Source organism: Salmo salar, chromosome 19, assembly GCF_965601325.2.
Source record: "Salmo salar chromosome 19, fSalSal1, whole genome shotgun sequence".
NCBI lineage: Eukaryota > Metazoa > Chordata > Actinopteri > Salmoniformes > Salmonidae > Salmo > Salmo salar.
Genome location: NC_138309.1, coordinates 75,585,001 through 75,600,915, shown reverse-complemented (window position 1 = coordinate 75,600,915; position 15,915 = coordinate 75,585,001). Strand labels below are relative to the sequence as shown.

Genomic DNA, 15,915 nt, shown 5'->3' with positions numbered 1-15,915 from the left:
TTGATGCCACCTGTATATCAGTGTGTGATTTAAACCCATGCTTTGATGCCACCTGTATATCAGTGTGTGAATTAAACCCATGCTTTAATGCTAACATTCACATCCACTGCTGCAGAGCAGAGTGAATACAGCTTCAGGCAGAGCACAGCGGCACAGCACCCAGACTCCTCTCCTGTCGGCGAGTCTAGAACAATGACTGGGTGTGTTGGTTTGGCTCACACAGTCACTTTCTATCCAACACCAAGCATACATGTAGGCCAATGGTTCTCCAACTCTTTATAGTCCCGCACCCCTTCAAACATTCAACCTCCAGCTGCGTGTTTTTTACCATCATTGTAAGCCTGCCACACACACACTATACGATACATTTATTAAACATAAGAATGAGTGTGAGTTTTTATCACAACCAGGCTCGTGGGAAGTGACAAAGAGCTCTTATAGGACCAGGGCACAAATAATAATTCAATATTAATCAATAATTTTGCTCTTTATTTAACCATCTTACATATGAAACCTTATTTGTTCAGCGAAAATTGTGAATAACTCACCACAGGTTAATGAGAAGGGTTTGCTTGAAATGATGCACATAACTCTGCAATGTTGGGTTGTAATGGAGAGAGTCTCAGTCTTAAATCATTTCCCACACACAGTCTGTGCCTGTATTTAGTTTTTATGCTAGTGAGGGCCGAGAGTCCACTCACATACGTACGTGGTTGCAAAGGGCATCAGTGTCTTAACAGCACGATTTGCCAAGGCAGGATACTCTGAGCGCAGCCCAATCCAGAAATCTGGCAGTGGCTTCAATTTTCACAGAACCGCTTGTTGCAATTTCGATGAGTCTCTCTTGTTCAGATATCGGTAAGTGGACTGAAGGCAGAGCATGAAAGGGATAACAAAACCAGTTGTTTGTGTCATCCGTTTCGGGAAAGTACCTGCGTAATTGCACACCCAGCTCACCTCAGGTTCTTCGCTATATCACATTTGACATTGTCCGTAAGCTTGAGTTCATTTGCACACAAAAAAATCATACAATGATGGAAAGACCTGTGTGTTGTCCTTGTTAATGCAGACAGAGAAGAGCTCCAACTTCTTAGCCTCAATTTTGTCCCGCACATTGAATATAGTTGCAGAGAGTCCCTGTAATCCTAGATTTAAATCATTCAGGCGAGAAAAAACATCACCCAGATAGGCCAGTCATGTGAGAAACTCGTCATCATGAAAGCGGTCAGACAAGTGAAAATGATGGTCAGTAAAGAAAACTTTAAGCTCGTCTCTCAATTAAAAAGAATGTGTCAATCCTTTGCCCTTTGAAAACCAGCGCACTTCTTTCTGTATGTTGTAAAAGCGTTACGTGGTCGCTGCCCATATCATTGCATAGTGCAGAAAATGCACGAGAGTTCAGGCGCCTTGTTTTAACAAAGTTAACCTTTTTCACTGTATTGTCCAAAATGTCTTTCAAGATATCAAGCATTCCCGTGGCCGCAAGAGCCTCTCGGTGGATGCTGCAGTGTACCCAAGTGGCGTCAGAAGCAACTGATTGCACGCGCGTTACCACTCCACTGTCTCCCTGTCATGGCTTTTGCACCATCAGTACAGATACCAGCATGAGCAGCAGCTACGTTTGGCTACATATGGACCTTTAGTGGAATTCCCACGAGAGAGTAACGGTTAATGTGATTGGATGTTAATTATTTGACTAGACTATCTGTATTTGACATTGTGTTGTTATTTCGCTGAACACTAGATGGTATCATTTTATTTTTGGCAGTGAAATGAGGCTACTAAGGCAAGTAAAAAACCCAAATGTATAGCCCCGTTGGAAATATAAATGGACTGTTTGAAAATGTGAATCACATTTTTATTTGGCGTACCCCCGACGGGATTGCACGTGCCACTGTTCTAAGGTATTGTTTCTCTTTCTTCAACCCGCCTGCCACCCACCCACGCACCTTTTAGCCACACAGTATTTAATGACCCTAAACCGTCCGCCCTACAGATATTACCACGGGGGCTGCAGGTTATGAGTCAACCAGGCATCGCTAACTTCTTAATGAGTGTGTGTAACCAGTGTGAAATGGCTAGCTAGTCAGCGGGACACACTAGTAGCGTGTCAATCGTTTACGCCACTTGCTCTTCAATGGCTGAGGCTTTTGTGAAACGATAGGTAACAATGCTTCATGGGTAACTGTTGTCGACGTGTGCTGAGGGTCCCTGGTTCGAGCCTAGGTTGGGGTAAGGAGAGGGACGGAAGCAAGACTGTTACCTGTGTGTGTGTGAACGTGAGTGCGTGCGTACGTGTGTGCGCATGTAAGTGTGCGTATCCCTTTTGAGAATGTCACTATTCACAGCATGCATATAGAAGTTGAAGGGTTCTTCTGGCCAATCCTTGTCCTAAGAGGTTCTTATCCTCTTCAAGCATGTATTAACACTTCACTGACTCTTCAGACATTCACTAGGAGCCTTGGAGAAGAGAGAGGGAAGATAGATCCGCTAGATGCAGGCTCTTTAACGCTGCCTGGCCCTGCTATCTACAATTCCCAATGGTGTCATTAGTTTAGTAAAATACTGCAGAATTTACTCTCATCCTTGGCTGTTACTTCAATGTTTCTAACTGTTTCTCCCTCCCTCTCTTTCTCTCTGTTTTTTCAGAGGAAATAAAGGAAGAGTCTGAAAAATTAAGGTAAGTTGATTTTAATTCAGTTTCACAGAAATATATCCTGGTTACACCCTGTGTGAATATTTTAAAAGATCTGGAGATTAAAGACCCGTAAGTTTAATAAATTGTGACAATAATATGATAACAAAGCTCATAAGCAACAGAATGGCAGTCTTACCAGACTTAATACATGTCAATCAAACAGGTTTATTCAAAATAGACACTTACAAACAAATACAAAAACATGATTCAGTTTAATACAATACACCAAAAAAAAGATATAGATGTATCTTTCCAGCTGAAATAATACATTTAATAAAAATTGTATATAGATATTCTAAACCCAAAATATACACAAATAATAATTGCTTTAGAAAGGGGCACAAGACACAGATGTCCTCTCTCCCCCCTCCTGTTTGCACTGGCAATTTAACTTCTTACAGACATAATTAGACAGGACCCGGATGTAACAGGTGTCAGTATTGGTAAACATGAATGTTTATTAAACTTATTTGCAGATGATCTCCTGATATACCTGATCAATATTCAAAACTCAATGCCTCCCTTGCTAAAAATATTTTCAGAATACTTAAAAATCTCAGGATATAAAATGAACGTGGAAAAAAAAAAAATAATAGCAATAGGAGATCTACAGCAATCCTTTAAGTGGACCACAGAAAATATAAAATACTTAGGATATATAAAGATACATTTATCCCATTACTCAACAATATGAAAGCAGATCTAATAATGGAACAACCTTTCCATAAATCTTACAGGTAGAATAAATATCTTCAGAATGGCATGGCTCTGAAAGATTGTATATTTATTCTCGGTAATACCAATTACCCCACCGAAGACATTCATTAAAAAAGTATACTTGGTCATAGCAGACTTTATATGGGCAAATTTAACTTATAGAATACAAAGGAAAGTTTTACATCTTCCTAAATCAGAGGGTGGTTTTAATCTTCCAGACTTGAAATTGTATCAACTCGCTACCCAGGGATTTTACTTGTGACATATAGTTAAACGTACTAAAGAGGGACAATGGGTACATATTGAAGATGCACATTCTCATCCCCCAAAATCTTGTTACATGTCTATTTTTTAAGGATAAAGCTAAGAACATGAACAACTTCATAGTTTAGAACACTGTAACAATATGGAAGAAAATAAAACTTATTCTACAAGAACCAATACCACTCCCTAAAAACACAACCCTTTTGAACAATCCTTGGATAGCTTTTCAGAATTCACCGATACATTGGTACACATGGAAAACTAAAGGCATAGAAACCATAAATTACTTAGAAATATGAAATGCATGTATTTCCATTACAGAATTTAAAAAGCAATTGTAGATATTTTCAAATACATGCAACTTAAACAGTTCATATCAAGAAATGTTTGGATTTGAGAGATCCTATTCAGCTGACAATCTCTTGGGGGGGGGGGGATAACTGGTGGAGGGAATGTTGGAACATAACTAATGGAACTACAGTTAACAAAAATGTACGCTTAATCCAGTGTAAACTAATATATAGAATTTATTATACATGGGACAAAATTCACAAATTCTACAGCACAATGGCAGAGTCATGTCTTAGGTGTAAAACTAACAATCACTCAATAATCCATGCCTTCTGGGAATGCTATAATGTCTGAACGGTATGGCCAGAATTAGAAAGTCGGCTGTCAGAAGTGTTACCATGTAAATGTACTTTTAATCCGTCTGTCTGCATATTTCAAGACATGGCATCTGAGGGTGCAGTGAGATACCTGATGGGTTGGACAATACTTTTCTTGTCAATCGTCTTAAAAAACGTATACTTAAAAACTGGAAATCAACCAATCCTCCATCATTAACACAATAGAAACGTCAAATGCTTTATTATCTAAATGTTGAACGTGTGTGGGAGACGGAATAAAAATGGTGCAGTTTGAGACCCTGTGGCGGAGAGTGATGCAGGCACTGGAGATGGAGGTGTGAACAGGTTGTTTTCGGGCAGCGGTGATGTTGTGGATGTTTGTGTCTATGCTGTTGTTTGTAGGTGAATGTTTTGTATTGTTAAAAAAAATCATAAATAAAATCTTACAAAAGAAAAATAAATACATCCTGGTTAATTTAGGTGATTTTCTTGTTTTCTTTTCGCTTGCCCTTGAGTTGAGTATAAAGGGTGTGTCTGTGTGTGTGACCTCCAGTGTGTTTTTGTTTGTCTCTCAGCCTGGTCTACTTCTAAAAGCCATTTTCCCTGTCATTAATGGACCCCTGCCTAGTGCCTGGCTCGAGGGAGGGAGGGAGGGAGTTTTATTTTATTAGGATACCCATTAGCCGACGCCAATGGCGACAGCTGGTTTTACAGGGGTCTGACACATAACGAAAAAGACATTACAGACAAAATACTACGATTTACATACATTAACATGTAGTGTTTGTTTGTGTCTGTATCTAACGGTTACACATACATGTCAGTACATACAGTCAAAAAGTAGGCTGGATTTCGCCTGGGAGAGGGAGAGTTTGCGTGTGTGTTTGTGGAGCTTTTCTGCCTGGTAACTGGGTCAGTGGAATGAAATGTACCATGAGTGCCACTCCTTTCCTCCTCGTCCTTTCTTTCTCCCACCATTTCCATCCCTCTCTTTCTCTCTCCCCCCGAGAGTCCCACAGCAGGACTGGATGATCAGGGCTGGATCAGAATGTTCTATGTGCCAGCTATGCTAGCTCTGCCCAAATGAGACCCCTGTGGTCGGCGAGGGGAGCTAGGCTGAGGGGGTGGGTAGAGGGAGGTGGTAGAGACACTGGTCGTGTCCGAATATCCATATTAGTGTACTGCATACTATGTGCCAGAGGTGTGGATTCGAGTCACATGACTTGGACTCGAGTCTGACTCTTGATGACTTTAGACTTGACTTGATAGAAAATAAAACAACTTGAAACTTGACTTCGACTTGGAGCCTCAAGACTCAGGACTCGATATAGACTTGAAACTGATGAATTGAAATTATCTGGCCAGATCTTGTAATGTTTTGTCACTCATTTTGTGGCACAGCGTCACGACGGATTAGGCTACTCTCCACCCAACCAAAGACCGTATTGTACTTCCAAAAGAAAACTTAACAGGTTTGCTAGTGAAGCGCACACTCGGCCCTTTAATTTGACCAACAAACTGTCAATCCACACAGGTCAGGTGACCTACAGTAGAGCAGTGAGAAGGTTTTGGGGGGGTCGCAAGTGTGAAATTGCATTGGAAAAATACAGAAATTCATACATATTTCTATAGGCTAGATATAACCTACCATTTTGTATTTTATATTTATACCTTTGTTTATTCGATCTGGTTACTAACATTGGCCTACGGCATTGCACCAAATATCGTAATCTGTGCTTCAGAGCCAAATAATGTAGGTGTGTTGACTGTTGATCAATGACCAGTCATCAGCATTGGCTCGCAAATGCGGGCGCATGTATCCAGATTAGTGGCCAGAAAGCACTTGTTTAATTTTCTCCCGTTTTGCCTAGCAAAAGCAGAGTAGCCTACCTACGTTAATATTATCCATGTAAATTTCAGTTTAGGAATCTGCTACGGACTCAACTTTGCTAGAACAATAGGCTGGTGATTTCATTTATCATTTTTCTATTTCAGATAGGCCTAGTTTGGGTGGGTTAAAATGATATGCCTCAGTGGTGGTACTGTATGTCTAAAGATAGCTGTAACATCGCACTACCTTCAATACTTATGGGATGAAGACGTAACATATTCTGGCAAATTATTTACGATATTTTTGAGAAAGAAGAATACAGACAGAAAATATATGATCTGGCTTGCTCTGGACTCCAGAGAAGTGCGTGTGCGGGGGTCGCAAGCTTTGAACCACTCCTTTTTGGGGGTTACGAGTCAAAAAGTTTGAGAACAACTGGGCAAGCGAACAGATTGCTGATGTACAGCTATAGAATCGGTGCACTGCAAACGTCAAATTATAGGGAGAGAAGATTGACATAAATAAATATGCAGCTCAAAAGATTGTTTGGTGGAAAGAATATTAATTGTTTACTTTGCATGCTCACCAGCAACGGGGCATCAAGCAACAATTACTAGCATAGGCCTATTGGTCTTTTGGTATGTCAAAATTGCTTGAAATTGATAATTGAGTTATGAAGCTTGCATTTGGAATTTGTTGATACAATTAATTATTACATAATCAAATTGTGTTGTGAAATGAATGAAAATGGATGTCTGGTAGCCTCAATAAATAGACAATAATTTAGTGACCTTGAGACTATAAGGTTCTATCTACCCAAAGCATAGTTCTGAGATATTGAGCATCAGTTTTCACATCCCAGATCTCAGAACTGTTTTGTAGTGAATCATTTTTTCTTAAGCCATTAAAACCTCTACAGGATCGGTGGGTCCCCCACAGGGCGACGGATGAGCTAACGTAGGCTAATGCGATTAGCATGAGGTTGTAAGTAACAAGAACATTTCCCAGGACATAGACATATCTGGTTATTGGCAGAAAGCTTAAATTCTTGTTATTCTAACTACACTGTCCAATTTACAGTAGCTATTTACAGGGAAAGAATACCATGCTATTGTTTGAGAGTGCACAATTCTGAACTTGAAAAGTTATTAATAAACCAATTAGGCACATTTGGGCAGTCTTGATACAAAATATTGAACATAAATGCAATGGTTCATTGGATCAGTCTAAAACGTTGCCCATACACTGCTGCCATCTGGTGGCCAAAATCTTTATTGCGCCTGCTCTGGAATAATACATTATGGCCTTTCTCTTGCATTTCAAAGATGATGGTACAGAAAAAAATACAAAAAAAACACATGCTTTTTTCTTTGTATTATCTTTTACCAGATCTGATGTGTTATATTCTCCTACCATCATTTCACATTTCCACAAACTTCAAAGTGTTTCCTTTCAAATGGTATCAAGAATATGCATATCCTTGCTTCAGGTCCTGAGCTACAGGCAGTTAGATGTGGGTGTCATTTTAGGCGAAAATTTAAAAAAAGGGGCGGATCCTTTTTAAGGTCCTCACCTTAAAGATACCTAAAGTACAGAGTAACAAAATCCTGAGACATTTGAAAAAAAACATGTTTAGGTGGGTGCAATAGCAGATATAACCCTATGTCTCTGAAATGTCAATCTGGGTTCAGCAATAAAGTTATGTCTGACACTTCTGAATTAGCCTTCCCTGTGGCTCAGTTGGTAGAGCATGGTGTTTGCAACGTCAGCATGGTGTGTGTGCAATGCCAGGGTTGTGGGTTCGATTCCCACGGGGGACCAATACAACAAAAAATATATATATATATAATTATGAAATCTATGCACTCACTACTGTAAGTCGCTCTGGATAAGAGCGTCTGCTAAATGACTAAAATGTAAATTAGACATGTTCAGTTAAGTAAACTAGCCATTTGAATAACTAAATGATAGAATAACACTATTTTACCAAAATAGAGTCAGAACACATCATCAAATCCATTAAGACAGGTATTATGGTCATTAAACAAATTACTGCCATCACTGAACAACGATGTGACATCATTTACTTTAAGATTTCTGACAGTGTTGTTTTGCGTGCGTGCCATTATTGGCGAAGACGAGTTCTGATTGGTCCATCTGTATTTGTTCAGGCTTGTGATTGGATTGCAGATAGAACTTTCTAGTTGTTAATTTCTTTGATTTAAAATGTACTTTAAAAAATATATAACTTTATGGACATATAAAGGACCAAGATCTATTAAATGTGACTAACTCATTTGACACAAATGTCAGATAGAACCTTATAGTCCCACGGTCTCGATTTGTAGTTGAACAAGTCATTGCATGTAGAGATTTTTTTTTTTACTTGACTTGAGACTTGACTTGCTCTTACAATGCACGACTTGGACTTGACTCAAGACTTGACCCATTCTACTTGGGACTCGTCTTGGACGTTGAGACTTGCTTGTGACTCGAATAGTGACTTGGTCCCACCTCTGCTATGTACTCATCGTCACATACTATTTAGCACATACCATTTAGTAAAAAGTATGCAGTATGCCACGGCCGCAACGCAGTAGCGGCTCCTGATTGGCTGAGTAGGTTTGGGAGGGCCGAGTGTGGGTGGATTTTTCCAAATTGAACAGACATGCATGGCATTAACCAGCCTGATAATAATAGCTTATTTCCAATTTAATTCATTTCTCTAAACTCTGAATAGAATAAGTATGGAGTTATTGGCAGACTATCACATTCAACCTATACTGTAGAACATATAGCCCATCTATCCTATTTACAAAGGACTGAAGACATAAACAGATCATTTGTTTCCATTTAAACATATTTATTAGTGAAACCAAAGTGCTGTAACATATATAAATTAAATAGCCTAGTACACACACCAAAACAAATGCTCAAATCAAAAGGCTATTGCACAGAAAAAAAAACGTGGACAGTCGGTTGCATGGCAAATTCAGAACGCTGGACAGCAACATAATAAGCGCTGATCATTGGGAACGAGATCAGAATGACTGCTAAGGCTTGGTACATTAATTAAATCATTAAATTAGGTAGCCACGCCTACAAAACTAAAGCAATCCATATGTTCAAATCAAAAGGCCTGATTAACATGACATCATTAACGCAGCCACATCCCGAGTCCTTGGTGCTGAAAACATTCAGAAATGTTAAAGATTTCTGTTTTCAAAGATGTATCCCACGATGCAATACTCGTGATAATTTTAAGGAGAACCGCAGAAACTTCACTATTCGTCATCTTCCCAATTAAGTAGCCTAGTTTTGTTATTTGGCTACTTGAAGAGAACTAGGGCCTATCACTCGCAGACCACATCTTCAATGCATTGTGGAAAAGTGTGCATCGATTTCTACTGGATGAAGAGGCGAAATGAGTCCTGGCTTTTAAACCATACACGATTTTAGAAAATGTACATACTATAAAACATTAGATTTTCACATACGGAGAATGCGTTGTATCTCGCTATTCGTTGATTTCGGTAGCTCATCCACATTTCTAATTGATCAGCTGTTGTCAAAACCAAAATCAGTATGACATCCGGGCATTTAAAGTATAGATCGATTTTTGAAATGTTGCATACTATTAAACTTTATTTTTTGGCATCCCCAAACGGCCTAGTAAGTATGGGTATTCAGACACGGCCAATATCTAAGCTTCTTCTCACAAATGCCATGCCAAGTTAACTTTAGGTGTGGGAGGAGTGAGGGAGGAAGTAAGTTTATATACAGGCACCTTACCTAACCTTTCACAAAGTTACCCTGGCTTTCGGGTTTCAGAACAGTACGAAAAAAACACCCATTCGCAAGGATCTTTTATAAGCCAAAAAGTGTCAGAAATTGTAAGACCAGAAGCAACGTGTTAGCATTCTCTAGTCTCCATAGATGCTTGGCTCAACCCCATTTCATGTCAATTATGAATATGAGCAGGCTAATCCTGTATGTTGCTTATTAGAGGGGAGAACGCATGCTGAGCAGGGAGGGACTGTGACTCATAGTATTAGCATAAGTAGAATGGACGTTTCTATTCAAAACAACATTATGTGATGAATGGACTCGACGGGAGACCATATTATATTTGAAATGCCCACATCGCCTCTCAAAACTCTGTATGCTTCCTCTTCTCCTTTCTCTCTCTCTCTCTCCCTCTCTCCCTCACTCCCTCATTCCCTCTCTCTCCCTCTCACTCCCTCACTTCCTCTCTCTCCCGTGTCCCACTGCACTCTGCGAGGTCATCACTCTAAAGAAGCTGAAGTCATCCTTTCTCTCTGCCAAGACACAAACAACACAGCCCTTCACCCCTCTTCCTCTCTCTCTCCCTCTCTCTTCCTCCTTCTCTCCCTCTGTCCTTGGCTCAGAGCTCAGTGCAGTCTGGGTGTGGTTGTTCTGATGGATAAGGACCCCTCGTTTAGATTTATCATGTTTTAGGATACAGCTAAGGACCCCTGGTTTAGATTTATCATGTTTTAGGATACAGCTAAGGACCCCTGGTTTAGATTTATCATGTTTTAGGATACAGCTAAGGACCCCTGGTTTAGATTTATCATGTTTTAGGATACAGCTAAGGACCCCTGGTTTAGATTTATCATATTTTAGGATACAGCTAAGGACCCCTGGTTTAGATTTATCATGTTTTAGGATACAGCTAAGGACCCCTGGTTTAGATTTATCATGTTTTAGGATACAGCTAAGGACCCCTGGTTTAGATCTATGATCCATAAAGATAAACAACACTCACAAATATGGCTTTATCCTTGGTTTTATTCCTTAGCAACAGTAACAAGGATGTGATTTTGGCCACAAAGGCTTTTGACAGTATAAAGACACTCGACAGAGCAGAGAACATTATTATCAGGTGTATGACATCATGGATCTCTTCTCCTAAAATAGATGAGTGGTAGATTAATTGCAGGCACCTTTCTTTATAAGAGTTGGCTGCTTACAGTGTATCAAATTGAGCTGCATAAAGAACATGCATAAAGACATAAATAGTACACTGTCAGTGGTGTGTTAGCTTCTGCCGAGTCCCCAACAACTGGATGTTCCGGTTTTCAGAGGAAATGGAAAGACAGCATGTGACACGGTTTCCCCTTTTGGACGTTAACAAGGCGGCACTCCATCTTAACTCCTCCTTCACATTTACTGGATTGGATGAACAGTGCAGAAGAGAACCTCCCCCAATAGTTTTTTTTTCTTCACGTCAAGACCAGTATGTAGGGGATCTAGTTTCAGACGTTTCTTTTGTGCCTGCTACGTTATGTTAGTAGTGTGTGATTGCCAGAATAAATACTGCTTAAAATTATGTTTTTATCATGCTTTGTGTATATGACAGAATATCAAATAAAATGTTATTTGTCACATGTGCCGAATACAACAGGTGTAGACCTTACAGTGAAATGCTTACTAACAAGCCCTTAACCAACAATGCAGTTTTAAGGAAAATACCTAAAAAATGATAAATAAAAGTAACAATATCTATATGTACTATGAGCTCGGTTTTCTTTTTTGTTTGTTGTCTCTCCAGTCCTCCTCCAGACAGCAAATCAGATTCCAGCACTCTTCCTCCAATCAAATCAAAGACCAGCTTCGTAGAGGCCGACAAGTACTTCCTGCCGTTTGAGTTGGCATGTCAGTCCAAATGTCCCCGCATCGTCATCACATCACTAGACTGTTTACAGGTCAGTAGTAGAGGAGGTCAGCACATGAACCCTGTGTGTCGAAAACTGTCTAGGCTGCATGTTTCTTACCATCACCGTAATGATATGTCAAAACAAATATGGTCATTTGGTTAAGGACTATATTGATATTAAATCATACACAGCTTGGAGTCATCTAAAGTTATTTAAGTTTCTGTGCAATATCTAACTGGAATTTTATGTTGACCTGAAAGAAATGTTGTATTTACATAGACAGACTCAAGGTTCAGTGACACTGATTCATAGTGCAGTTCATGATGTTTTGGGGTGTTTTCTGAATGAAATTTAGAAGTTGTGTTTATCTAATCTCTGTTAAATCAGAAGTAAAATCTTGTGTTATTTGGTCAGTGATTAACTACTGGGTCTATATGTGTTAGAAATGGGGAGAAATTGAGAGCTCCACCTTCGCAAAAGGAAACTCAGCCAAAGCCTTCGCCCAATCCTGCTACCCAATCCTGATACCCAATCCCAATCCTGATACCCAATCCCAATCCTGATACCCAATCCCAATCCTGATACCCAATCCCAATCCTGATTCCCAATCCCAATCCTGATACCCAATCCCAATCCTGATACCCAATCCCAATCCTGATTCCCAATCCTGATACCCAATCCCAATCCTGATACCCAATCCCAATACTGATACCCATTCCTAATCCTGATACTTCCAAATGACCGGTGACGAAAACGCAAAGGCCGGAACTAATGCAGCTCGTTATCTCACACATCCCATTCAGTCCTGACAGATTCTTCAGTCTCCACGCAGAATATTCCCATGGGAGATTAGTGTCTATCTGACTGTATTGTTTTCTGTGTGTGGTGTTTTTCCTGTAGAAGCTGATAGCGTACGGCCACCTGACCGGCAGCGCTCCAGACAGCACGGCCCCTGGCAAGAAGCTCATTGACAGGATCATCGAGACCATCTGTGGCTGCTTCCAGGGACCACAGACAGATGAGGGGGTGCAGCTACAGATCATTAAGGTTGGCCTCTGTGGTTGTTTGGTCTGCAAGGAAGTGTGTTTTGGATATTGTGTGTTCTGCTGTTAGATTCTATTCTTGCCTGCATGGTGATTATTTAGAATGTGGAATTGTGTTATCTGTTTCTAGCATGGCATTGTTGAATTCTCATTTCTGATTGGCTTGAAGGGCATTCTGGAGCGTGCATTATTTCCCTATAATGCACATTAGAATTCAATGTCTGTAGTTCATTCTTACATGTTTGAGCTGCTTTTGAAAGCAAAAGTCGAAATAAAAACATTATTGGCATTGTTGAATTCGATTTTCATAATAGCAAGTTCAAATTTATGAAATGCTATTTGTCACATGTGCCAAATACAACAGGTGTAGACCTTACCGGGAAATGCTTACTTACAAGCCCTTAACCAACAATGCAGTTTCAAGAAAATAGAGTTAAGAAAATATTTAGTAAATAAACTACAGTAAAAAAAAGGAACCCAATAAAATTATAATAATGAGGCTATATACAGGGGGTACCGGTACTGAGTCAATGTGTGGGGGTACAGGTTAGTCAAGGTAATTTCTACATGTAGGTAGGGGTAAAGTGACTATGCATAGATAACAAACAGCGAGTAGCAGCAGTGTAAAAACAAAAGGTGGGGGGGGGGGGTTCAATGCAAATAGTCCAAGTGCCATTTGATTAATTGTTCAGCAGTCTTATGGCTTGGGGGTAGAAGCTGTTAAGGAGCCTTTTGGACCTAGACTTTGGCACTCCGGTACCACTTGCCGTGCGGTAGCAGAGAGAACTGTCTATGACTTGGGTGACTGGAGTCTTTGACAATTTTATGGGCCTTCCTCTGATACCGTCTAGTATATAGGTCCTGGATGGCAGGAAGCTTGGCCCCAGTGATGTACTGGGCTGTACGCACTACCCTCTGCACCATCTTGCGGTCAGATGCCGAGCAGTTGTCATACCAGCCGGTGATGCAACCGGTCAGGATGCTCTCGATGGTGCAGCTGTAGAACTTTTTGAGGATCTGAGGACCCATGTCAAATCTTTTCAGTCTCCTGAGGGGGAAAAGGCCTTGTCGTGCCCTCTTCACAACTTTCTTGGTGTGTTTGGACCATGATAGTTTGTTGGTGATGTGGACGCCAAGGAACTTGAAGCTCTTAACCTGCTCCACTACAGCCCCATCGATGTGAATGAGGGCGTGTTCGGCCCTCCTTTTCCTGAAGTCCACGATCATCTCCTATGTCTTGATCACGTTGAGGGAGAGGTTGTTGTCCTGGCACCACACAGCCAGGTCTCTGACCTCCTCCTTATAGGCTGTCTCATCGTTGTCGGTGATCAGGCCTACCACCGTTGTGGTGTCAGCAAACTTAATGATGGCTCTGGAGTCGTGCTTGGCCTAATGGGTTGGTTAGCTAAACTAGCAAGTCTGTTTGGTTACCTAGGCAACTACTGTAGCTACACTACATGACCAAAAGTATGTGGACACCTGCTCATCGAACATCTCATTCCAAAATCATGGGCATTAATATGGAGTTTGTCCTCCCTTTGCTGCTATAACAGCCTCGACTCTTCTGGGAAGGCTTTCCACTAGATGTTGGAACACTGCTGGGGGGACTTCCATTCAGCCACAAGAGCATTAGTGAGGTTAAGCACTGATGTTGGGCAATTAGGCCTGGCTTGCAGTCGGCCTTGCATTTCATCCCAAAGATGGTGAAGCATCACTCCACAGAACGTGTTTCCACTGCTCCAGAGTCTAATGGCGGCGAGCTTTACACCAGTCCAGCCGATGCTTGGCATTGCGCATGGTGATCTTAGGCTTGTGTGGCTGCTCGGCCATGGAAATCCGTTTCATGAAGAGTTATTTTGCTGACGTTGCTTCCCGAGGCAGTTTGGAACTCGGTAGTGAGTGTTGCAACCGAGGACAGACTATTTTTACGTGCTACGTGCTTCAACACTCGGCGGTTCCGTTCTGTGAGCTTGTGTGGCCTACCACTTCACGGCTGCGGAGTTGTTGCTCCTAGATGTTTCCACTTCACAATAACAGCACTTCCAGTTGACCGGGGGCATCTCTAGCAGGGCAGAAATTTGACTAACTGACTTGTTAGAAAGGTGGCATCTATGACGATGCCACGTTGAAAGTCATTGAGCTCTTCAGAAAGGCCATTCTACTGCAAATGTTTGTCTATGGAGATTGCGTGGCGGTGTGCTCGATTTTATTCACCTGTCAGCAACGGGTGTGGCTGAAATAGCCGAATCCACTCATTTGAAGGAGTGTCCACATACTTTGTCTATATAGTGTGTCTAGTAACCTTGCTAGCTACTTAAGTGGATGTTGAACACAGCCATGGTATAAAAGGGATCATCTACTCGGAGCTCTATGCTTCTCTGGATAATAATGCAACTCCGTGGATGGTCAGTTCAACTCTGCTAGCTCGTCGTGGAACACACCTTCCACATTGTTCCATTGAATGCATAGCCCCTCGTTGATTATCCCTCACTTATACCTTGGCATTTTTGAATTCTCGTTTCTGATTGGCCTGAAGGGCATTCTAGAGCGTGCATTATTTCCCTATAATGCACGCTAGAATTCAGTGGCTGTAGTTCATTCTTACATGTTCTATGTTTGAGCTGCTTTTAAAAGCAAAAGTCGAATTGAAAACATTATTGGCATTGTTGAAGTAGATTTTCATAATTGCAAGCTAGAGCTGATGGTTTGGTTAGCTAAACTAGCAAGTCTGTTTGTTACCAAGGCAACTACTGTAGCTATCTAGTAAACTTGCTACCTATTTCAGTGGATGTTAAACACATTTTTACCAGCAAATGAACACATTTCTCAGGGCAAATATGCTAAATTATAGCCATGGTATAAAATGGATAATTAACTCGGGGCTCTTTGCGTTCTCTGGCAAACAATGCAACTTTGGAAGGTCAGTTCCACATCATACTTTCTTTTCCATAGAATGCATAGCCCCTAGCTGGTTATCCCTTACATAGTGAGTCTGTACGTGTGTGCTACTTTCATCTGTAGAGAGGAGGGTAGTGGTTGAGGGAAGTGCACT

At 40.9% G+C, this 15,915-nt stretch overlaps 1 protein-coding gene across 4 annotated transcripts in view; it reads left to right on the top strand.

Moving 5' to 3' along the window:
* LOC106579520 (brefeldin A-inhibited guanine nucleotide-exchange protein 1) overlaps positions 1-15,915 on the top strand; it is a 112,738-nt gene that overhangs the window by 42,311 nt on the left and 54,512 nt on the right. For all 4 annotated transcript variants that reach the window (XM_014159494.3, XM_014159493.3, XM_014159496.3 and 1 more), the window contains exons 2-4: positions 2,650-2,680; positions 11,715-11,868; positions 12,721-12,867. In XM_014159494.3, coding sequence (XP_014014969.1) covers positions 2,650-2,680; positions 11,715-11,868; positions 12,721-12,867 — 332 coding nt within the window. The remainder of the gene's footprint in view (positions 1-2,649; positions 2,681-11,714; positions 11,869-12,720; positions 12,868-15,915) is intronic.